This window comes from Heterodontus francisci, chromosome 36 (assembly GCF_036365525.1).
Source record: "Heterodontus francisci isolate sHetFra1 chromosome 36, sHetFra1.hap1, whole genome shotgun sequence".
NCBI classification, from domain to species: domain Eukaryota; kingdom Metazoa; phylum Chordata; class Chondrichthyes; order Heterodontiformes; family Heterodontidae; genus Heterodontus; species Heterodontus francisci.
The window spans coordinates 49,204,260-49,230,102 of NC_090406.1; the positions used below are offsets into that span (position 1 = coordinate 49,204,260).

The 25,843-nt window shown below is 41.1% G+C and overlaps 1 protein-coding gene across 2 annotated transcripts in view; it reads right to left on the reverse strand.

Moving 5' to 3' along the window:
* Positions 1-25,843, reverse strand: part of safb (scaffold attachment factor B) — a 70,559-nt gene that overhangs the window by 18,116 nt on the left and 26,600 nt on the right. For both annotated transcript variants that reach the window (XM_068016657.1, XM_068016658.1), the window contains exons 6-14: positions 22,983-23,010; positions 20,977-21,478; positions 20,447-20,496; positions 19,041-19,156; positions 16,089-16,238; positions 14,667-14,794; positions 10,394-10,545; positions 7,031-7,119; positions 578-720 (exon numbers count right to left, since the gene is read on the reverse strand). In XM_068016657.1, coding sequence (XP_067872758.1) covers positions 578-720; positions 7,031-7,119; positions 10,394-10,545; positions 14,667-14,794; positions 16,089-16,238; positions 19,041-19,156; positions 20,447-20,496; positions 20,977-21,478; positions 22,983-23,010 — 1,358 coding nt within the window. The remainder of the gene's footprint in view (positions 1-577; positions 721-7,030; positions 7,120-10,393; positions 10,546-14,666; positions 14,795-16,088; positions 16,239-19,040; positions 19,157-20,446; positions 20,497-20,976; positions 21,479-22,982; positions 23,011-25,843) is intronic.

Consider the following 25,843-nt stretch of genomic DNA (forward strand, 5'->3'; position numbering starts at 1 on the left):
ACTGTAAATGTGTACTTACTGCTCAAGTTAGTCACTGGTGTATCAAATTTACATGCCCTTACATCCACCTGAACTTAAGACAACTAGCAACTAAAAATGCAGCTCCTACCTCTAAATAGTATTTCCCATGGATCAAATTTTCTTGCTTTGCAAACAGAACCTGTTCAGGGTCAAGTTATATAAATATCTAGAATGGTCAAAACTTACATAATTACAATCTATATGTATCTCAATGTAGTGTACTGAACCCATCAGTGAACCAGGCCTACAGTGGATCGAGGCCAGTCAATGGTTTGGTGCAGTAATTTTATATAGCATGGAGAACACTATGAGGGGATCACAGAACAAATCCAAACATAAATCCATAAGCCATGCATTTCAGTTTTGAGAACACAGTTGGGAAGACAAAATAATCCAAAGATTTCTGACTTTTGGACGTTATTTTATGTTAAACATTATTAGATTACATGCAGATAATAGATATTTTGCAATATTACGAGAACAAATTGGATTGAAATTTCCTGAATTGCTACCCTAAAATAGTCTATTCTTTTCAGATTTATGAAGTTGGTCTTACCTGCGTCTTTCTATCTCTCGAATCTCCCGTTCGCGTTGCCTTTGACGTTCACGCTCCCGTTGCTCTTTGATCTTGTCGAAGGACAGCATGTCTTTCTTGTCCTTTTCTTTGCCATCTGGTTTGCTGTCCTGACTTTTCGCAGACTAATGTTAACAAAAAAATTCCCTCAAATTTTAATGTTGCGTAGCTCAAACTGCAGTTACAGAACACTATGCGAGGATGCCTTGGTATAGTAAGGATATTATGTGTTTGAACAAAACCATAGGTGCAGGCATTTCTTGATAACAATAATTCAGCACTTTTTTCCCATGTTGACTTCTTTAATTAAATACTGTCACAAAACATTCTCCTCCACCTCCTGGGCTAATATGGCAATAATATGAATGATGGCAGTGCAGTATCAGGAAATTTCAAAGATGTGTATTATTATTCCACATCTCAATAGGATCAGGTCATGAAAAAAAGAAAAATTTAGATGTAAAACGTAATGCATAGTTCTCAGTGCTAATTTTTAACGATCAAAGGACTGTCATATTTCAGGATTTGAGACTACAGGGAGGGTAGAAAAAAAGAGGCGCCTTGGAGTTAAGTATATGAAATGTGCTACTATTGGTAAAAACTTAGCCCTCAGGAGTTACTTAGATGGCAGGGCTAGTGAGTATAAATTAGGTTTAGCCCATGTAGAACATGCATCTGGTCAGTGTGCTGGATGAATTGAAAGATAGTTCAAAATTCCAGTGATCACTGAATACCACTATTCTCCTGATCCCTACAGTTGTCAAGTTAGGTTGGCAAATTCTGTTATTTGCTTGTTTTTTTTAGTTAGTTAGTTAGAGATACAGCACTGAAACAGGCCCTTTGGCCCACCGAGTCTGTGCCGATCATCAACCACCCATTTATACTAATCCTACACTAATTCCATATTCCTACTACATCCCCACCTGTCCCTATATTTCCCTAACACCTACCTATACTAGGGACAATTTATAACGGCCAATTTACCTATCAACCTGCAAGTCTTTTGGCATGTGGGAGGAAACCCACACAGACACAGGGAGAACTTGCAAACTCCACACAGGCAGTACCCAGAATTGAACCCGGGTCGCTGGAGCTGAGGCTGCGGTGCTAACCACTGCGCCACTGTGTTTTGGGGGGGGGGGGGGGTGATGATGGAGTTGGGCTTTTAAGAAACCCGTACAGCTGTCTAAAGCTACAGGTAACCCGGCAGTAGTGTTGCAAAAAGGTTGAAGAGACAATGAGAGCTGTACAATGCAAGGCATAAGTTATGAGGCATGAAGTGGGATAGCATAGATTATTATTTTTATATTATGCAAAAGCAAGTTGCATTGATTGAAGTGTTGTTCTGTAACTGTTCCCCCACTTGAAATTTCCACCCAAATTTTCCCATGGACCAGAACCATGGCCTCTACCAATTTTGCTCTTTGGCTAGTTATCAGGTAGTGAACCAAAGAACCCCAGGTGATACCCGCGGTTTAGGAAAGTAGTGAGCCCTCTAATTGGCTTGTTCCCAATGTACTGATACTCAGGTTAGATCAGGATAAAGTCCTTTTCCTAGGCAGATTTTTAACACCTTTCCAATTATTGTATCTTGCTCTAGTCAAATAATGCAGCTGCTGCTTTGTATCTCACCTGGTGGACTGTCAGGAAATTGAAGACATACATGTGAATGATAAGGATCTGGTCCAGATCACAAGGGGATGCTATTGCTACATCTGCAGGTTATGCTATCATGTAACTAGATAAGGTCAAAATGAATCAATTCCCAAAAATGATTACAGCTTAAGGGAATGACTGACAACACACAATCCAAGAACATATATGCAGTAGAGCTAAATTTGTAATAGGGACCAGGTCACCTTTCACTTCCTGCTATATCAAAAGAAAAACTTTGGATTCAGGTTGGAGTCCAAGCACAGAATGCTCATCAGCACCCTCAAGTTAGTGTGACATCCCACTTGTTTTGAAAGAAAAAGTGTTCTTTTTTCTGGTGCTCATGGTGAGAAACAGCATTGTTTTTGGCGAGGCTCTTTTGACACCCAGTTCAGAGCATCTTCAAGTGAAGTACAGCATGATGGCGTACTGTAAAAACCCATTCATTTTGCCCAATGTATCTTGACACACCCTCCATCCCCCAAATCTCCAGTGTTCTGTAAAAGTATGAATTTTTCCATCTCTCCCCTGGTTTTTCTCATGGCCTAAGGTCAGCAGTAGAGTACTGATTTGTGGGAAATTTTGTGCTACAGCTCTACATCTCTTTCAGACTAACTCAAGGGTCATTTCACTTAGCAACATAGAGCCATGTGAGAGAACAGACCTGCATCCCCTCAGCCTTGGCTGCATTGGATATCTAGCCTCAGAGGGGAAAATAAAAGAAAGCGAATTCAATGTCCTACCTGTCCCCCCACTTGAAATTTCCACCCAAATTTTCCCATGGACCAGAACCATGACCTCTACCAATTTTGCTCTGTAGCTAGTTATCAGGTAGTGAACCAAAGAACCCCAGGTGATACCCGTGGTTTAGGAAAGTAGCTTGTTCCCAATGTACTGATACTCAGGTTAGATCAGGATAAAGTCCTTTTCCTAGGCAGATTTTTAACACCTTTTCCAATTACTGTAATAAGGAATTCATTTTTTCTTCCTATTGTGTTAGGATAGATTTTCCCCTTCATTATACCTGTAGAATCAGTACTTCCCAGTGTAGTAATGAGAGGGGTCAGAGATTCAACGTCAGGCCTCTGTTGTATTGCACTGCCCTGGGACTTCCCCAGTGATGATAACTGGGCTTGTACCTGCAGTAGGTGGAACAGTTTTTTTTTGTGATAGCTGTGCCCATTGGGCCCTGAAGATACCCAACGCCCCTGGACTGGAGAGTTTTCAAGGGTGCTAAGAGCGGTCTGAAGATCAAGCAGGTTAAAGTAAAACCATTTTCTGATTTATCCTCCACCCTCCCTCTGAATGGTCTAAAAGTAATTTCAGCCACCTGGCGACTGTTCTCCAGCAGCAGTGAAAAGGCCACAATGGTCCAAGTTAGGAGTGCAATTGCACTGTTTCCTCCCCAAAATTGTCTGAATGGGCAAAAACAATCATGAGGAGGTCCTCTCCGGTGCAGTGCACCTGAGGTTGTGCGCCCCCACTGGGCACTGATAGAGGAAAATCTACTGCTGGATCGTATTTGAAATTGCTTTGCTTTTTCATTCTTGTTTTTTTACTTTCCTGTTGGGGGCAAATATTAGCCGTTTTCCCAGATTCATGACCAGCCACTTCTTAGAAAGATAGGAAAGTATACAGCACAGGAGGTGGTTGTTTGGCCCACTGTGTACATGCCAGCCAGAAAAGAGTTAAACAGCCTAATCCCATTTCCAACCCTTGGTCCGTAGCCCTATAGGTTACAGCACTTCAAGTGCAATTTCAATTATCTTTTAAATGGGATGAGGATTTCTGCCTCCAACCGCTTTCAGGCAGTGTCTATTCATGGATCGAGAACAAAATGGACTAGATCAGCTCTAGAGTCACAGGTGAAAATGGGCCCTAACTTCCCCAGTGGTGAAAAACTAACTTACAATTCTGATTGTACTGTGCTGCCCCCATCAGTTTTGATTTGGTTCGTGAGATGTGGGCATTGCTGGCTAGGCCAGCATTTATTGCGCACCCCTAATTGCCCTCGAGGAGGTCGTTGTAAGCTGCCTTCTTGAATCGCTGCAGCCCTTGGGATGTAGGTACACCAAAAGTGCTGTTAGGGAGGGAGTTCCAGGATTTTGCCCCAGTGACAGTTAAGTTGTGGGTTTGGAAGGTGCTGTCAAAGGAGCCTTGGTGAGTTGCTGCAATGCAAGTACCCCTCCAAATCACACACCATCCTGTAGATGGTGCACACTGTGCGTCAGTGGCGAAGGGAGTGAACGTTGAAGGTGGTGGATGGGGTGCCAATCAAGCGGGCTGCTTTGTCCTGGATGGTGTCGAGCTTCTTGAGTGTTGTTGGAGCTGCAGCCATCCAGGCAAGTGGAGAGTAACCATCACACTCCTCGCATGTGCCTTGTAGATGGTTGTCAGGCATTAGAATGAGACATCAGGCAAGTTACTCGCCGTAGAATTCCTAGCCTCTGACCTGCTCTTGTAGCCACAGTATTTACGCGGCTGGTCCAGTTCAGCTTGTGGTCAATGGTAACCTCCAGGATGTTGATAGTGGGGGATTCAGCAATGGTAATGCCACTGACATCAAGGCGAGATGTTAGATTATCTCTTGTTCCAGATGGTCATTGCCTGGCACTTGTGTGGCGAGAATGTTACTTGTCACTTATCAGCCCAAGCCTGGACATCGTCCCGGTCTAGCTGCATTTCTACACGGACTGCTTCGGTATCCAAGGAGTCGCGAATGGTAAACATTGTGCAATCATCAGCGAACATCCCCACTTCCGACCTTATGATGGAGAGGTCATTGATGAAGCAGCTAAAGATGGTTGGGGCTAGGATACTACCGTGAGGAACTCCTGCAGTGATGACCTGGGACTGAAATGATTGACCTCCAACAACCGAACAGTTTTTCCTGATTCCTGTTGACTCCAGTTTTGCTAGGGCTCCTTGATGCCACACTCAGTCAAATGCTGCCTTGATGCCAAAAGTGGTCTCTCACCTCACCCCTGGAGTTCAGCTCTTGTCCATGTTTGGACGAAGGCTGTAATAAGGTCAGGAGCTGAGTGGCCCTGTCGGAATCCAGGGCATCAGTGAGCAGGTTAATGCCGCTTGAAAGCACCGTTGACGACACCTTCCTTGATGACACCTTCCATCACTTTGCTGATGATCGAGAGACTAATAGGCAGTAATTGGCTGGGTTGGACTGTCTTGCTTTTTGTGCACAGGACAAACCTGGGCAATTTTCCACTTTGCTGGGTAGATGCCAGTGCTGTAGGCTGTATTGGAACAACTTGGTTCGGGGCGCGGCTAGTTCTGCAGCACAAGTCTTCAGTACTATTGCCAGAATGTTGTCAGCTGCATAGGCTTTACAGTATCCAGTGCCTTCAGCCATTTATTGCTATCAATTGGAGTGAATCGGACTGGCTGAAGACTGGCATCTATGATGCTGGAGACCTCAGGAAGAGGCCGAGATAGATCATCCACTCAGCACTTCAGGCTGAAGATGGATGCAAATGCTTCAGCTTTGTCTTTTGCACTGATGTGCTGGGCTTCCCCATCATTGAGGATGGGGATATTTGTGCAGCCTCCTTGTTTAACTATCTACCACCATTCACGACTGGATGTGGCAGGACTGCAGAACTTAGATCTGATCTGTTGGTTGTGGAATCTCTTAGCCCTGTCTATCGCTGCTGCTTTCGCTGTTTGGCATGCAAGTAGTCCAGTGAAGCTACAACACAGGACTGAAACTGGCTTATGAAGGATGCAGGCCAGACAATAGTTTGGGGCAGTAACTTGATTTAGCATAGAAAGTACTATAAAGGGATCATGGTCTGGTTCCCATAATAAACCCAAAGCCATGCAATTTACAATACTTCCAGTTGTAAAAGGAGAAAGGTATCCAGCATGATTAACACCTACAACATGATCCTAGGTTCAGCTTATTACAAACTACCTGAACGTAACAATTTCTAATCATTTAAACCCCAATAGGACCGAGCCTTCTAATCATGAATATGTGGGGCGGCACAGTGGCGCAGTGGTTAGCACCGCAGCCTCACAGCTCCAGCGACCCGGGTTCAATTCTGGGTACTGCCTGTGTGGAGTTTGCAAGTTCTCCCTGTGTCTGCGTGGGTTTCCTCCGGGTGCTCCAGTTTCCTCCCACATGCCAAAGACTTGCAGGTTGATAGGTTAATTGTCCATTATAAATTGCCCCTAGTATAGGTAGGTGGTAGGGAAATATAGGGACAGGTGGGGACGTGGTAGGAATATGGGATTAGTGTAGGATTAGTATAAAGGGGTGGTTGATGGTCGGCACAGACTCGGTGGGCCGAAGGGCCTGTTTCAGTGCTGTATCTCTAAACTAAACTAATTATGAAGCTCATGAAAGCAATTTTACAAAGACGCCAAATTCCAGTGCTACCTTAGTTAATCACCAGGCTTTGATCCTGAAGACTTAATGATTGTGACATTATCACTGTGAGTGATCAGTTAATTGTCAATAATCTTAAACAATATGTACAAATTAAAAGCAAATCAACTGGGCAGCAACCTAAGGAAACGTTGCTTTCAAATCTGATCTTAATTATTTAATACTTTCCCTGGGAATATTTGATGTCAAAGATGTTTCATTCCCCAATATCTCTCACCACGAGCACAGAGGTTCTTCATAAAAGTTTCCCTTACTCTTTCCATTCTTTCAGTTTAATGCCAAATGTACTTTACTGGACTGTAAACTGTTTGGAAGGACACACAAGTCACCTTGACTGATTGTCCTGGTTAAATGGAACAATTAGGAGGACTTACCATCTCATCTTTGGACTTTGTTTTCACACTGATGACCGGTTCTCCCTTAGATTTATCCATCACCACTATTCTTTCTGAACCTCGACTTCCTGAAAAGGTAACAGGTAAGAAAGCATAGTTTTGTCCACAGTTTAAAATCAATTTCAGAATGATATCCACAGGTAATTCAACTCCAGTGTAAAGAAAATGAAAAGCTGATCCTGAACTGTGTTTTCAAAGCCAGACTTCAACTCTCAGATTGAACCTATGCAGCAGAGATGTGCAAGCGAGATTATTGCAGCACCACTCCAGAAGCTTAACACACCGTGTCATCTACAAAGGTGCACAGAATACTGAGAGAGATAAACAGCACCACAGTTGGGAACAGTAAGTTATTAGGTGGGTCACAGTAAGGTAGAAAGTAATAAAGTCTGATTAAGGGTTAATGTGCATGTATGTGAAAGCAGAGTGTTGTCAATAAGATTGGTGAGTTACAGACACAGATTCACAAGTGGGAATATGACGTTGTGGCTATAACAGAGACCTGGCTCAAAGAAGGGCAAGATTGGGTGCTAAATATTCCGGGATACAAGGTGTTCAGGAAAGATAGAGTAGGGGGAGGAAAGGCAGTATTGATTAAGGAAAGCATTGCAGTGCTGGAGAGAGAGAATATCCCTGGGGAGTCATGGACAGAATCTATTTGGCTAGAGCGAAGGACAGAAAAGGTGCAATTACATTAGTCGGTGTAGTCTACAGGCCACCAACTAGCGGGAAAGGATGAAGAGGAACAATTTGCAAGGAAATTACAGAGAGATGCAAGAATTATAGAGTAGTTATAACAGGGGATTTCAATTATCCAAATATAAACTAGGACAGTAGTAGTGCAAATGGCAGAGAGGGGCAAGTTCCTAGAGCGTGTTCAGGAAAATTTTCTACAGCTGTATGTTTCCAGTCTAATGAGAAGGGAGGCATTGCTGGACCTGATTCTTGGGAATTAGGTGGGCCAAGTATCAATATCGGAGAACAGTTAGGAGACAGCGATCATTGTAACACAAGTTTTAGGTTGGTTATGGAATGGGACAAAGAACAATCTAGAGTAAGTATAGTTAACGGGGGGAAAGCCAACTTCAATGGGGTAAGAATGGAGCTGGGCCATACGTTAGAATCAAAGGCTGGCAGGAAAAACAGTAGCTGAACAACGGGCTACCATCAAAGAAGAGGTAGTTCGGGCACAGTCAAGGTTTATTCCCTTGAAGGGGAAAGGTAAGGCAAATAAATCCAGAACTCGCTGGATGACAAAAGAGATAGAGATGAAGAAGAAAAAAAGTGGGCTTATGACAGATGGCGGGTCGAGTCATACAGCACAGAAACAGGCCCTTCAGCCCATTGTGTCTGTGCCGGCCATCAAGCACCTATCTATTCTAATCCCATAATACAAAGGAGAACCAGGCTGAATATAGAAGGCCCAGAGGGGAAATAAAAAAACAAATGTGAAGCAAAGAGAGAGTATGAAAAGAGACCGGCAGCTAACATAAAAGGGAATCCCAAAGTCTTCTAAAGGCATATAAATAGTAAAACAGTGGTGGAAGGTGGAGTAGGGCCAATTGGGGACAAAAGGGGGATCTATGCATAGAGGCAGGGGGAACAGCTGAGGTATTAAATGAATACTTCGCATCTGTCTTTACCAAGGAAGATGATGCTACCCAGGCCACAGTGAAAGAGGTGATTAAGAATTTAAAATTGATTAAGGAGAGGTTGGCTGCCCATATAAAACACCAGGGCCAGATGAGATACACCCAAGCATAGTGAGGGAAGCGCGAGTGGAAATTGCAGAGGCACTGACCACAATTTTCCAGTCTTCCCTAGATTCAGGGGTGGTGCCAGCCAGAGAACTGGAGAATTGCAAATTTTACACCATGGTTCAAAAAAGGATGTAAAGATAAGCCCAACAACTACAAGCCAGTCATTTTAACTTCAGTGGCGGGGATACTTCTACAAACAATAATTCGGGACCAAATTAATAGTCACATAGACAAATGTGGAAAGCCAACACGGATTCATTAAGGGAAAATCATGTTTAACTAACTTGCTGGAATTTTTTGAGGAGGTAGCAGAGAGGGTTGATGAGGGCAATGCTGTTGATGTGGTGTACACGGACTACCAAAAGGCATCTGATACAGTGCCGCACGACAGACTTGTGAGTAAAATTATAGCTCACGGAATAAAAGACAGTAGTAACATGGATATGAAATTGGCTGAATCACAGCAGAAAAAGTAGTGGTTAGTGGATGTTCTTCGGGCTGGAGGAAGGTTTCTAGTGGAGTCTCCCCAGGGGTCAGCGCTGGGACTCTTGCTCTTCCTGATATCTATTAATGACCTAGACCTTGGAGTATAGGGCACAATTTCAAAACATGCACATGATACGAAACTTGGAACAATTGTGAACTGTGATGAGGATAGAACTTCAAAAGGACATAGACAAGTTGGTGGAATGGGCAGACAAGTGGCAGATCAAGTTCAATGTGGAGAAATGTGAAATGATTCATTTTGGTAGGAAGAACACGGAGACACAACATAACTAAGGGTACAACTCTAAAGGGGTTGCTGTAAGAGCAGAGGGGCCTGGGGGTGTACGTGCATATGTCACTGAAGGCGGTAGGACAGGTTGAGAGAGCAGTGAATAAAGCATACAGTATCCTGGGCTTTATTAATAGGGGCAGAGCACAAGAGCAAGGAGGTTATGTTGAACTTGTAAAAGACACTAGTTTGGCCTCAGCTGGAGTACTCCATCCTGTTCTAGGCTCCACACTTTAGGAAAGATGTGAAGGCACTGGAGAGAGTACAGAAAACATTCACGAGAATGAAGTTCTTCATCCCTGGAGCCAGTTAAGATGATAGGAGTGGAGAAGTTAGGATCGTTTTCCTTGGAGAAGAGAAGGCTGAGAGGAGATTTGATAGAAGTATTCAAAACCATGAGGGGTCTGGGCAGAGTGCATAGGGAAAAACTGCTCTGACTCATGAAAGGATCAAGAGGAGGAGGACACAGATTTAAAGTAATTGGCAAAAGAAGCAAAAGCGACATGAGGAAAAACTTTTTCATGCAACGAGTAGTTAGGATTTGGAATGCACTGCCTGAAAGCGTGGTGGAGGCAGGTTCAATCGAGGCAAAGGGAATTAGACTGTTACTTGAAAAGGAAGGATGTGCAGGGTTACAGGAAGCGGGGGAATGGCATTCGGTGAATTGCTCATTTGGAGAGCCAGTGCAGAGTCAACGGGCTGAATGGCCTCCTTCTGCACTGCAACAATTCTGTGATGTTGTGTGACTTTTGTGCAAAGTGTATTTAAAGATTGCATCACTCCCAACAGATACTCAGCATGTTTTACCAGATCTGCTTCCATCAGCATGTGAGGATCCAGTCTTCCGTTCATTTTTTGAATCTTTTTTGTCATCTCGCTTTTCATCCTTTGAATCTTTCTTCTTTTCATCCAATCTCTTGGAGTCTTCTCTTTTATCATCCTTTTTCCCACTGCTAGATCTGAAGCACAAGTTACATTTAACTATTAAAGGGGTATCCATGTAGAGGGTGGGAGAAATCCTGGGGGGCTTTTAAAATGTCAGAACCCTCCAGAAAACCCCAAATTGCTGGGAAACCACTGCGCCCAATATCAGCACCTGTCAGATGCGAAACTGACTCCTACGAGAGGGAGGGAGGGGGGAGGGGAGAGGGAGGGAGGGGGTGAGAGCATAATCAAGATCACTCCTGACTGATGGACATCTATTTGGAATACTCCTCATTGCTACAAGAGTGCAGGCAAACACTGACTACTTGTGCAAGCAAAGTCTTCTCATTTAAAGTCTCTTCACAAAAATGGACATTTGTTGTTTTAATACCAAGATAAATTTTTAATGCCTTTATCTTTTACAAATTATCTCACCAGTCCCCTATATAAGACAAAAATTGTAATGTGGCCGCCCCCCCACCACGTGAAAAGGTTGGACAACCCTGCTCTAGAGAATACAGTTACAATTTCCCCAATCTCTCCTCATAGGACAATCCCGCCATCCCAGGGATTTGTCTGGTGAACTTCCATTGCACTCCCTCTATGGAAAGTATCTGCTTCCTTAGATGTACACAGGTATGGTCTCACCAAGGCTCTATAGTGACATTCAAATTTGCAGAATTAATCACTGAGTAGTTTGCTTATCATGCAGGTTGCTTCCAGTTACAAATGAATGTAAATCTTTTTTCTGTTTAACTAAATTTACTGAATTAACAGAACATAGTTATTAAAATCTATGGGACATAAAATTGCCCGTATCATCTTTGGTTGAGAGTTTAAGCCCCCTTCAGGACTTTGGACACGAAATATAGGAAGAGCTGCATTGTCGGGGGCTAAATTTCCGAAAACACATTAAACCAAAGCTGCCCCTGCCTGCTCAGATGAAACATCCCCAGGCATTATTCAAAAGAAATTTTATTGGCGTCCTAACCAATGCTTCTTTTAACCACAAAATAAAATATTAACTGGTTAGTTATATAACTTACTGCCTGCAAAGATCTTGCTGTACCGCTTATATGACAACACTACAAAAGTAATTCATTGGACATGAAGTACTTTGGGAAACTGCCCAGGTCACAAGGTGTTAGGGTCTGAAGTTTTGTTAATGGATGATAAATATCTGGTAGTTCAAGATAATAGGGTGAACAGGTGTTGGGTGTCAAATAGTTAATTGTATATATAAAGAGCCAGCCAGCACTGGCGGAGGTGTTGTTTGGAGAGCAGAGATAAGCTCCGTAGCAAGCAATAAACAATCGCCACCAAAGCATCCTAGTCTCTGTCTTCTTCACAAACAGGCTTGGAAGCTTCTCTAACACAAGGCACGATATAAACTCGAACGTTGTTACCGCGGGGGATAAAGTTTCTAGGACTAGCAAAATCACCCCACAATTGTTCTACCTCTATACCAATGCTTGAAAATAGGTTTTTCTACACATAAAGCTTACATCCTTCCTCTCTACAAAGAGATATTTCTATTTGTTTAGGTGGTCTCTCCAAAATGAGGGCCAACAAAATAAAGTTGAACTGGAGTACTTAACTGTCGATATGTAAAGAGATCACTTGTTTGCTTCTCCCTTTGCCAAATATACATAAAATATATGTATATTTACCGCACACATCCACCCCTACTAAAATGCTTTGTGTAGATGGTACGTCTACTAGCAAACAAAATTAAAGGTGACAAATAGAACTCAATTTTCTGTCCAAGTTAGTCAGAGAGATACAGCACTGAAACAGGCCCTTCCGCCCACCGAGTCTGTGCCGACCAACAAACACCCATTGATACTAATCCTACGTTAATCCCATATTCCCTATCACATCCTCACCATTCTCCTACCACCTACCTACACTAGGGGCAATTTACAATGACCAATTTACCTATCAACCTGCAAGTCTTTGGCTGTGGGAGGAAACCAGAGCACCCGGCGAAAACCCAAGCGGTCACAGGGAGAACTTGCAAACTCCGCACAGACAGTACCCAGAACCGAACCCGGGTCGCTGGACCTGTGAGGCTACGGTGCTAACCGTAGGTGGTAGAAAAAGGGAAATAGAATTTAATGCAAGTAGATCACTCATTTAGGAAATTTAATGGTTGAAGTTTTCATAAAATTTAGCACAAATCTGGTGTACATCCATAAACACAGATTTGTTGATATTCTTGCATTGCAAATGTCTACCTTTCAGCTACAGTGTATACCAGTTAAAGGATTTTGTCATTAATGGAAATATACAATTTTGCTCAATATGGATCTATTTCCAATAAAAGCAACTGTTTGTACAAATTCTTGAAGTAGGTGTTGTTGTAAAGGCTTTTGCCAAGATCACAGTTACAGATTACAAACAGGAAAATATCCTGTCTGAAGTTATAAATTGCTGTTAATACCTTTTGATTAAATTATAGCACAGTGGGGATTTTAAAATATGGATGCTTTGGTTGGAGGGGCTGTCATATTTTCTTGCATCCTTTTAGTTTAAGGGACTGTAGTTAAAGCGAATACACACCTCTGGCAGTGCTACATTCCAACAAACTAGTTTCTGTTAATTGCCAGTTAGACTGGGTTTCTTCTACCTTTGTGGAATGTGTGTATTCACATGTTGTTTGGTTTAGGACCCAAGCAGAACCAAAGTTAATCAAGTTATGTAGACACGCAAAGGTTGGTTTAATTTTGTAAATTTATCTTATTTTGGCAAATACAAAAGTAATTCATTTAAGAAAAATTTTGGGACATTTGAGAGAAGTGACATATAAATAAATGCATGTTCTTTAGATTCCGATCAATCAGCCAGAGAACACAAACTTTCAAATACTAAGAAGCGGGTGCTTTTAAAAAGCAGATCAAACAAAGCAATCAAGTTGCCTGGGGTAGTTGTTGCAACTCATGCATTATTAGTCTCCAAGAATTAAAGGATTAAAACGTATTTACTTGTCTGCTGAGAAAGGATGTGGGCCTTCAATATTTACTTAGTAAGGAAAAGACTTGTCCTGTTGTACAAGAAGCTTTTACTGCAGGGGTGAGAATGGCCGAAGACAAAAAAGTCTGAAATTCTTCTTTGACTAGGAATTATGTAATTATAGTACTGTTAATGATCTGTAATAAACGAAAAGGCTTCCAGGCCACCACTAATGTGCTGAAATATTATTTTCCCTTTGTTTACCTCAATTACCATCAAGTCGGTGGACCAATATATTTGTATAAAATCAAAGTGATGTCTGCATTCCAACATTTCAGTTTTTAATAGTTAGTACATCATAAAATTTACTTCATCCTTCATAATTACAACACCAGAATGTGACCGTGAAAACTTATTTGTAAATCTATGCTTGTTTATTCGTTGTTACCATAACCTGAGTGGAACCACTGGCATAGTTTTGCTTCTTTGCTGGTTTTCTTTAAGTCAGGTCTCAGCTGCAAGTTCTAATTGGACATGCTACAGCTGCCGAGCCTGGGAGAGACAGAACTCGTGATTGGAGGAGCAGCTCTGTCTTTCCCGCAGCTGCTGCTCCTCCAATCGCTGCTCTGCTGTAAGTTCCTGCTCTCAGCAACTGTCAGTTTAACTGACAGTGAACAGAGTATTGTGGGAAACAACTTCAGGCAGCTTCATGGTTGGCCAGCTTTTTAAAAAAATAACCAGAACAGTCAGTTGCTGCAAGTAGGAACTGCTGCTTCCGACCTTAGTGGTTTTCTGGCGGGCTTGAAAAAAAAATTGAAACTATGAAACTGGCAGTTCCGATTTTTTTTAAACCAGTCTTTTGGGTCTGAAGGTCGGAAACAAAGAGGCCACTGTCAGATTTCCGAAGCCCCAATGTCACAAATTCTCATCCCTGTTACTGTCTCAGACTGTGGCTAGAGCTTTACTGTTGTCAGTAAAAAAAAAAATTAAATGCCTGTATAGTCAGAGACATTTCTGTTTACCTGTTAGTGGCTCACAACATTGCTACTAGCTGCTCAAATACTGACCAAAGTACAGGTTGTCTAATATTCAGCACCTAGCAATATCATACTGACCATTTCAGAAAAAGCTACCAAAGCAATAATTTTTTAAACAAATCCACATTGAAATCATGTTAATCCACAAAATCCATATTAAAACTCACTTGTCAGTTTTAGATTCTGCAGAATGGCGCCTGTCACTACTGAGTTCTCGACTTGAAGCAGACTTTGGATCCTTTCTTGAGTCGTCCTTCTTATCTGCTGGCTTCTTACCTGAAGGCTCATTTTTTGCCTGAAAACACAACACCTTTATAACTTCACATCTCTTCAGAACAACTACCGCAACCTACGAGCCATCCCAAGTCACATTCTGGGCTAGCTGATTACTTGCAGTGCTGCTCACCAGCAACAGTAATAAGTCCTTCCACTTCACATTCCTCTGCTTATTTCCCATTCTCTAATTCAGTGGCTGACTTTCTCCCTTTTGTCTTTTTATCTGAGGCTCTTACTTGCTCTGTCCCATTCCTCCCCTTTATCTCATCTCTTTTCTAAGTCTCCCAATTTAGCTTTTCTCTATATCTACCTCATAATAATCCACATATATTTATACTCTGCTCTCGGAGAGTGAATTACTCTGCATTCAGTGGTAGGTCACAGTAACATCTCATGTCTCTGTTCTCCCAGTGGCTGATTAGTTGCCACATAGTGCCTTGTATCCCTTTGATTTATACCCATCAGGGCAATAATGTTTTGCAAACTGAGTTTCTTCAGTAGGTTCTCAGAGATGGTGGAGGACAAGAGTAAAAATGTGACTGAAACACTGTACTGGCCTGGATGTTATAGTACAGAATGCCATTTGTAGAGAAGTCTCTGAGCCAGGGTATGCCACCCAAAACTGGATAAGGAGTGGGCAGTATCTCCCTCCTCCACATGTAAGACTATGTGTCCAGATACTTTGCAAGTCCAAGACCAGGAGAGAGCAAAGGCTCTGGGGTGGCATGCCCTGTCAGTTTTGGGAATAGAGGAGTGCGAGAAGAGAACCAGTAAACTTTCATAGCTTTCAGACTTTTCATTGTTTAGTAATTCATATTTGCTAAAAAGTAATCAAACTCCCCACCCCTGCCAAGTCTAGCAACATTGATCCAGACCTTAAAATATAAAACCATGGGCTTAGCAACAAAAGGGATTGCTTATAAATGACAAATGTGTGATCACTATTGAGATTATTCAAAAGGTACACCAAATATCTTTAAAAATATTTCCTTTTATTTTCACGCTTACCATAGTGCTGTGCAGGAATTATATTGAGGTCAATAGTTAAATATCAAGTATTAGAAACACTTGAAATTTGTAACAATTTAATTGGATAGATTTTTCAGAAAATACCTAGATATTTTGCCCAATGAACTTAGTGGTCAATTCAAAATAAATAATTCTATCATTGTATTTTCAGGTACTTTTGAGCACCAACAGTCCATTTAAAATATTAACATTTTTTTTCTCTTTATAGATACTAATAACCTAGTGTATATCCAGCATTTGTTTTATTTCAGACTTGAATTTGTCCCACACTACTTTGTACTCACCTTCTCCACAGAGATCATTCGCCCATGCAGTTCTGTTCTATGCAGATTGCCGATACATTTTGTTGCCTCCTCACTAGTCGACATGGTCACAAACCCATAGCAACGTGCTCCAGGACTACGAGCATTAGTCACTACTTTTGCTCCAACCACCTAAACAGAAAGAACACTACACCTAAGTGAATGGAACATTGCTCAATTTCTTTGTCTGAAAATTGCAATCAGTCCTCATAGCAGCCAAACTGGCACATTTGTCAGTATTTGCCAACTTACTATTGGTATAACCTGCTCTTAAGGCAATAACCCATTTCATCTGCATTACATCTTTAAACATTAAAATTTACTCTTGTGACATAACAGTAATAACAGCATAGCAACAAGTGCCAAATGAATTCTAGCAAAATCCGCAAGAGGAGAGATAAAAAGCAAAGATAAGCTCCAATCACCAGTCATGAGACAGCAAAATAATTTTATCACAACTAGATGAGAATACCATTCAACCATTTACTCGAGTAAAATTACGTAAAAATTCTGTACATATCAGCTAAATGTTCATCGTGGCCTGCAAGTCAAATGTCTCCTCAGTGGGCATCATCATGTTATCAGCTGGTTCCCAAAGCTCAATGCTAAACAAACCTCCCCACCTCTAACCTTCTCTAGTACTATAATTCTACCCCCACACCAACATGGGCCTCTTGTGCGCCCATTCTCCATTGAGCCCACCACTTGTGGCCATGTCTTCACCCACCTAGTTCCAATGGTTTGTAATTTCCCTCTGAACATCATGTAAATACATGTTCTGGGTTTTCAATTACTGCCTTGGTTGCTATATCCATATTAAAAAAAAAACTGCACTCACATCCTGTCAATAAATCTTGTCGCTGCTGTTATAATTTTGAGTCAACCCTTATAATAAATTCCCACTCCTGCATTTGACATGTTCCACCTTATGTTAACTGGCTCCTGTCACTTTGTAATTACAGATGTTGATCATTAAGTATCACTGTACTAACTTTTACAGATGATTATGCTTTCTGAAAAAATTCCAGCCATTTTTTCCATCGGTAACAAATACAGAAATTGCTGGAAATGTATATTTCAATTATGTAAACGTTGTTAGGACTCAGGGCTTTGATGAATGGTGCACATCCAAAGTATCATAACCTTTTTTCTCTTTATAGATCTGACCTGCTGTGTATCTACCATTTTGTTTTTATTTGCAGTTGGAAATTAGAATGAGCTTAAAGAAAAAAAAATCTCAAATCCACATGATTAAACTCAGGTATTTTAATGCTGCTGATCCTTTCTACTTGGAAGGCTTCAGCCTCGCCCAAAAGTCCAGAATTGATGTTTTTACCTGGAACTGTGACACCTGACTAAAGGCAGACAGATCCTGCAGTCTGAACATGTTAAGTGTGTACAATTTCCCAAGATGCATTAAAGTCGCAAATAAAGCAAGTCAGGCAAGAGACACAGAGAAACACTTCAACAAAATTTACTTGGTTGTTTTTCAATATTATTTGAAGAAAACCTGCAGGATAAATTTCAAAATCTTTATTCAGGTTACATCTATATTCACATAGATGTATAACTATATCTACAGATAACGTGGGACAGGCTGGATGGACTAGAGGGTCTTTCACTGCCCATCATTGTTCGCAGAACACGAGGTGGTCAATCAGGTTGCAAAGGGCTGCAAGAAAGTTAAAAAGACAGGGTGGGAGAAAGGTTCTGCCCTATCATAGGAATTAGTCTGTTTAAGTCAAGAAAAGTGACCACTAAAGTGGGATGTGAAAACTTTGTACCCTGTAGCAACTTAAATTCGTACATTGAATTTTGTTTACAAGAAGCCTGTTATAGCTTGTCACGTTGGAAATATGAAATATATGCACGTTCTTAAATCTAAACGGCTGTCACTGACTGCTTTACAGCCACTAAGACTGAACTAAACTGTGAGCTGGGAGCAGGGCACAAAAGCAGGTATCAATTAAAATTTATGCATTTAGTCTTACAATTGATATTTCTCAAGGTTCACCTGCAATATTAACAGAATCTATTTCATCGTGACAAAATAGTAGAAAATTAAGTGCATTTTTCCATGTTTAGTTCTTCAGATATTCAGAAATAACTCAAGAACTCTGCAGGTTTACATAATTCCCCAAAACCTCTTCATGCTGGAAACTCATTTGGAGTAAGATGCAGAGTGGCTCAGAGGGAATTCCAGAGTGTGACAAAATTCAAAGCACGTGGGGGAAGATATCAGAACAAGAGTTTTTGAGAGGAGCAGGAAGGAAGATTGTAGTGCTACTGGTGACTATGGAAATAGGGAGTGGTGTGATCATGGAAGGATTGAAAGTCAAGTATTTTAAATTTGAGATGCTGATGGACCAAGAGCCAATGTAGGTCAGCGTTGACTAGAAAAACAGGAGTGGGACTTGGTACAGAACAGAAAACAAGCTGTGTTTTAGACAAGCTGGAGTTTAGGGAGGGTGAAGGATGGGAGGCCGGCTAGCATATCCCAAATATTTTTGCTTCGGAGTACCTGGGCATAAATAATGTAAGTAGCTATTTTAGCTTGTATGAATCTGGTTAAATACATAATATTCCCTGCTATCTGATAAACTCAATTCATGTTACTGTATTTAAGGTTAACTGTTAGGTTTGGGCTTTCCAATTCTACAAGATAGAATGCAAAAGATACAATCAACTAACAGAACTAATGACAGGTTCTCGCGAGAAAATGATGTTTTAAAAGCCCAAATCATCTAATCCTGCTATCAGAGACCACATTTCTGGTAGAAAATTAGGGTATTTAAAAACCACGTACCAAATATTTCATCATGAACAAGCTAAAAATTGTTCAATTAGCACTTTCATACTTTTAGACACATCAATCCCAAAAAACATTTCACCATTTGAATCCACTCAAAGCTTGAGGATTTTCATAACTATTACCTTGCCATATTTACTGAAGAGGTTCTTCAAGTCAGTTGCTCTGGTGGCAGAGGAAAGGCCACTCACCCAAAGGTTCTTCCCTGCAGCATCCGAAACACTAGTGCTACCAGATCGGCCTGAATGACAAGTAAGCAAAATAACATTTATTTCTGGATCCACATTAATCCAGAAGAATTTGCGTAAAGCCATCAGGAAATTCAAAAATTGTTACTTTGTAAATAAACTGCACTGCATTTAAGGCATTCCATTCTCAAGTCAACAGCCAGTGCACAGAGAAAAGGGGAATAAAAATAAGTTTCAAGGTAGTTACATACTGCAATGTTTTTATTATGTCAGCTGTGACCTGAAATTCTAACTTGGGTCAGGATAAAGAAAACCAGAATGTGAAAACACCCAATCTTTACAGATTACATACGATCTTTCGATTATGTGATTCGCTTGTACATTATGGGCCGAAATTTACACTGAGGATGGGGGAGGCGTAAAATTGAGCAGGAGACTCCGGTAGGCCCCGCTCCCGCCAACTTTACAGCGGTCGGGTGGGGATGGCCCGCCGCAGGCCAATCAAGGCCTTTAAGTCGCCAGTTAAGGGCCGCCCCTGCCTCCCAACCTACCCCCGGGACCCAAGACACGTCCCCCCACCACCAAACAACCACTCTAGCCTCATCAGGGCACGACCAATCTCTGTGGTGAGACATGCCCATCTTACCTTCCCCTCCTGGCTCCACAGTGTCGGCTGGGCTGCAGTCCCAGCAGTAGCCACCGTTCCCGGTGGCGCTGCTGGGACTAAGAGCTGCCGGCCTGCTGATTGGTCAGCAGCTCACTGAGGCGGGACGTTCTCCCTCAAGTGGGTGGATGTCCTGCTTCGGGACGAAGTCCCATCCGCCTAAGGTATTATCCAGCCCTATGTGTTAATCACCTACCTTAAATATATTCTCTTCCCTTTTGTCCTCTGAAAATGCAACGCTATTAATAGCTCTACTACCCACAATCCCTCGAGTGAACAAGGTACCAATCTAATTCTTAAGAGCCGACAACTCATCCCAAACTAATTTCCTTCTTTGGGATTAAATTATCCTACATTTATATAGTAAAAGGTTAAAAGGGTTTGCAGTAAATAATTTAGTGAATATAAACAAAATTATTTTATTTCTTGGAGTATATTCATATGGTTTACAAATACGTTGAGAATGGATGATGGGCAAAGAAATCACTTGCATAACAAACTTCCAAAAACCTTGGAACTGGCCCTTTTCAACATCGTCAAGTTCTCAGCAATTGGATTCAATGAGAGAAAACGACAAGAACATAGCTACAGTTATTAACTTGAATCATGACAGAATCTTGACCATAGCCCTGTCAAATAGCCATCGACTCCAAACACTGGTAAACATTCTATGGCCTACCTTTCTCATCCTTTGCTGCAGTTTTAGTATCTTTTCCATCCTTGATAGAGCTAAAGATACAAAATCAGATTTGTTAGAGAACAAATGGGACTTCAGAAATGTACATTTGCAAATAATCCAAACTTTTTCCAATCCAAGAAAATTGTCCAATACCTACCAAAGTATACAGCTACTGTCAGTTATAGATCATTAAGAATGCAATAAACCAAACATTTTGGATGTAGGGGCATCAATTGGAAGTGAAACTGTACAAAAAATGCCTCATTACATTTTTGGTACCGTCAGTGAAGAGTACACAGAAGCAAAATATTCCAGTTTGTGAACAACCTCTGCAGGTTGGAGGAGAGAAGAAAGTGTAAACGGAAGTCGCCTCTAACAGTACAGAAAAAAATAATTAAGAACTTTTAAACAAAAGCAAAAAGATCAAAATTACCACCACTGTGCAGGCCAATTCACGAGACACATTTACTGGAATCTTAGTATGAATGAAAAAAAGAAAGCTTCTGATCTAGAACTGAGAAACAACAAACCTCTTGTTCTGATCACTGCCCTCTATAAGCGAGAGTTCTTTCTTAGCTGCTTCATTAGAATCACCTTCATCTTCTGTTTTCATTGTTTCATCTTTGCTTTCCTCAGTTTCTGGTTGCTGATCTTTCTCTGCGCTTTCAATGCCTGCCCCTTCTAACTCTTGTTTCTGTTGGTCGCTTTCTGTTTCGTTCACATTTGCTGTTGCACTCATTTCAGTTTCATTTTTATTGCCACTGGGTACTTGATCGGAGGGTTTCTCGGAGTCAGTCCCCAGTGGTTTTGATTCTTTCTTGGGCGCGTCCAAAAGCAAGTCATTGTCGAGTTCCAGTGTCAGTGCATCCTCTGCTTGTACAGTAACTGAGATGTTGTCATCTTCTTCTTCTTTTTGGTAGGACTCTATGTTGATCACTTCTTGTGTAGATAGCTGTGTCTCTTCAGGGGGCTCCTCCTCGATAGGGACTGAACTACAAGCTTCCCCCGAACTCTCGGCTACATTCTCCTTCTCTACGGGATCAATGGGAATAGAATGGCACAAGATTTAATTACCACTGAAATACAGCAAGAACATACACGGAGCTAACATGTCTGCCGTGTAACTATGCAGGACACCGCCCCTAGCTTTCACCAGAACCACAGGGAGATTGGAAAACTAAGGGAGCACACAGCTAACTAAAAAAAAAATTAGATTGTAATTTCTTCACTAATTTACCAATAGATATTTTATTAACCTCACAGACCACGAGTCCTCAATGCTGCAAACCAATAACTTGGAAAGTTAGCAGTCGTAGTTCAAGTGAAACCATGACATGTCCATGTAATTCCAAGAAGTAAATAGTTGAAGTCAGAAATTCCTTTGCAGTTCAAGATGATTAGAATTTTTTATTCCCAAACTGCATCCATGAGTGTTCAATAAATGTTTCCTTTTGATAGTTCTAAGTCTTCTGATTAACTTCATTTCTTCCAAGTGAAGCAAGAGTCCAACAAAACATATGTAATGAACTTCCGTGGGTAGACTGTTCATCAAGTCTTTAACATTCCTGGGTAGATTGTTCTTCTACTTGCTTTAACCTGCAGCATTTCCTTAGTTCATTTGACTTTGTATTTTGTTTTTTATTCAAATATTGTAAACTGGTCAGTTTCTTTTACTTTGGTAATAGTTCACTTTCCTAGAAATGGAACTTCCATTTCATTCTGTAGAATTTAGACGTATGAACAGAGTACTCTTGTGTACTTGTACACATCACCAGATCAAGGCTTTAAAACCCAAATTACATTGCAAAGAAGGTAACAGCATTAATATGTGCTGGCCTTATTTATTTACATGTCTATATAGCACAACTGACCGCTTTTACCCTCCCTTTTGCCCCAAAAAGAATTCCCAAGCCAAAATCACGACAAGTTCCCTCAGGAAAAGAACATTTGCACATTTACTATTGCCCTCAGATGACAAAAGCATGCCAACAAGTTATATTACTATCCCAATGGATGACAGGTTGATGAGACTCTTCTATAGGTTTCAGTTCATTAAAAATGTGCAATTTGCAGAATTCAAGTTAAATTTGAAATCAGGTTTTATACCTCACAACTCATATTTGTTACTGAGTGCATCAATAGCCATAAAAGTCCCCTAAAACTGATGTGCAAGACTGTGTAATCTTACTTTAAGTGGAATTATATGTTCAATTTATCAATTAGACTTCAACAAAAATTGAGATCTCATTCAAAATATATAAAGATTTGCTAGTTCTTCCCTTTCAGGAAAACTAAGAGGTTCTAATGCTGTCAGTTATGTACGGGTCAGTTGTGCCACTAGAGCCTTGTAGCAGATTGGATTAATGTAGTAGATCTGGGATATGCCTAAGTTTTCCAGTCTCCCTGTACCTGTGCTGCTCTGAACCACTGCTATTATACACCAGAATACTTGCACGTGATCAAGTTTTTTTTTTTTAAAAAGAGAAAAATTAAGCTGCATTGGGGCACATGGATGGAAGGAGAGTTTCTTTAATACCTGTTTCTTCAAGTAAATCTTCAGCATCCTGAAAATAAATGAGATTAGAAATGTTATTAATGTTGCTTATATCGGACATGAAGCTTATACATAATTAAGGTCCATAGCCATTTAACAGACTCAAAATTTAAGCTACTTTTCAAGCTCTTCTTTGGCTGACATAAGCACAATATAACTTACAAGCAAACATTAATTACCTGAATTACATTTTAATGTACCACTCAACAGTTTTAATAGAGCAGAAGCTGATTTTTCTGTGTTTACTTCAGTGAACATTTCCTGCTTCTGTATTCCTGGCACAAACCAGGAAGACAAAAATGGGAAAATTATGCACCCACAGCCCAAGTTGATTTCAGAAAATCCAGGTTCTACTGCAGGTGAAGGATGCAAAAATACATGAACTAATTAAAATCCTCTCAAGTTAGGGCACTGCAAAAACAAGAGTTCATGACAGTGCCCTGATAATTGTTAATATTCCTGGCTACAACTAGTTTACAAAGTCATTGTGTTGTGCACCATTACACAAATGCAAGTTGTTGCTGTACTATTAAAATTGTCTAGAAAAATGTACCATACTACTGTAAAACAGGCTTGTTTTCCCACAGTATGTTTTGTGCAAATAGGAAATTAATAAGTATATATTTTCCCACTGAATTTCCCCCTCTGCATGCATCAATATAAAACCCTTCATTGTTCATTCCAACCTGCCCCAACATAACTTCCACATCTCCTGCAACGGCTTCTTCTTCCAACCAGTTAACTCTGTACACCCTAAGCTTTCATCATTTGACTCTTGCAATCCCTCTTATACACGCTGCCAGTCACTACCCCAAGCACGAGGTCACGTTGTATATCTCTACTGGTTTCTCTTCCCACCCACAAGCTGACCACTACAGTCCTTCAAGGATCTATTCTCTGCCCCCACTTTTCCTCTAACCCACATGTCCCCCACCAAAGGCACTGGGTAAGCTTTCATAAGTATACTGATACCCAGTTCCACCTCAAAACTCCAAAATCACAAGGTTGAAATTGATCATTCACTGCTTCCTCCAGCTGTTCAAGACTGAAGCCATAGTTTACAAGTCTACCCCCGTATACTAATGAACTGTATCCATGCCACTGACTACTTCCCCCTCCCAAGTCAATCATTCAGGCTGAACTAGACCATATGAGTCTCAAACCGTGTATTCCTGTCCTCACCAAAACTTTTCCAACAGTGCAACATAGGCTGAAGTAGGAGTGGAGGAGGCCAGTCATTGAAACCATTATCTACTCACCATCTCTTGCTTTGTTTGTCACCTCTAGCTTATTTTTTTTTCCAATACCCATCTAGCTGGTCACCCATCCTCCACAAATCTCAATTTGTCTGAAACAGGCACCTGTAACTTATCCCACTCTAAATGCTTGCCCATGTCATGCTTGTTCTCACTGACATCGGCTGCCTGTCCCCCACTATAAAACTCCACAATCTCAACACACTCCAACCTCAGATGCCTTCCTCCAACCTTGGTCCTCTAAACACTGACATTTAAAGCTTCCCTTCCCCTTCACCCCTACTTGCTGGAACTCAAAATATTGGATTTTATCTGGGAGATGTGCTCGAGCTTCAAAAGGAAGTTGTACTTATTTTTAAAAAGAAAAAAAATTGGGGCTAAATGTCTAAGTCCCCAGTTCCAGAGGTATACACCCAAACATGGAAGAGTTAATGGAGATATATCAGAAGTAACCATATTATTCCTACACAGGATCTATCCTGTACCAAGTCTTTCACACCTACTGTCCTTGCCTTCACTAGCCTTCTATTTCCCAATGTACTGATTTCAAAATCCTAATGCTCATTCACAAATTTCTCCACACTGCAATGTGACCATACCTCATCAATCTCCTCTGGTTCAACATTCTAGCTTATACCCTCCATTCTTCTCTCCCAGAGTCTCCAAGCATTACAAGTTTGGTGTGAAATGCTCTTCCAAAATCGCTCCACCATGCTTCAATTCTCCCAATCGTCAGAAGACTCCTCAAAACATACCTCTGACCTCACGTTCAATCATCTCCCCTAACTCTTCTCCCAATTCCTGCTCAGATTCTGAATTCTCTCTTGTTAAGTGGTGATATGCAAGCGTAAGCCATCAACACAAATGGACATAGTTACTCACTGGAATATCACTAGGGTATGGTCATCGGTCACATGAATTATAGTGACAGCACACTATTTCAATCTTCATTCTGTTCCCCAACTTGAGGCATCACCAGTGATTGATGCATCACAATGTGCATCAGAAGGTAATGGGCAACTGTGCAGTGCCGTATGTGCATGTATTCAATTGCTAAACTCATTCAAAATATTCCCTTTAATAAACATTTCACTTTTTTGTGCATGCAGTGTATTACATTAGTTACACTTGTTATTGATATTGTTTAACCCACAATACTACCTAAACTGCAAAAAAAAACGATACTACTAGGTTTTTGTCCAGACTGTTTTGATTGGTTGGTGGGTTGATTTGGTGGGTGGGGCCTGGCATGCATGGAGGCACATAGGGCACACGAAGGATTACAGTGCATGACACATGCAGTTGCCAGCAGCTGGTGGTGGCACCGGCAACAAAGCAGAAGGTAAAGATGTGACGAGATACTTAATAGTGTTCTATTACGCGGACAGGGATATAACTCATAGCTGCAGGTGTAATTTATGTAGACCAAATTAACATACTGGGATCAATGCAATATTGCCTCTACAGTGTAGCACCCAAAATGCTTCAATACTATGTTTAAGTGTTACGCAACTTTAAATTATTCCCAAAACTTATATAATCAGTGAGAGACCTATAACCACCCATTCTTCACCACATTTTCTCCAG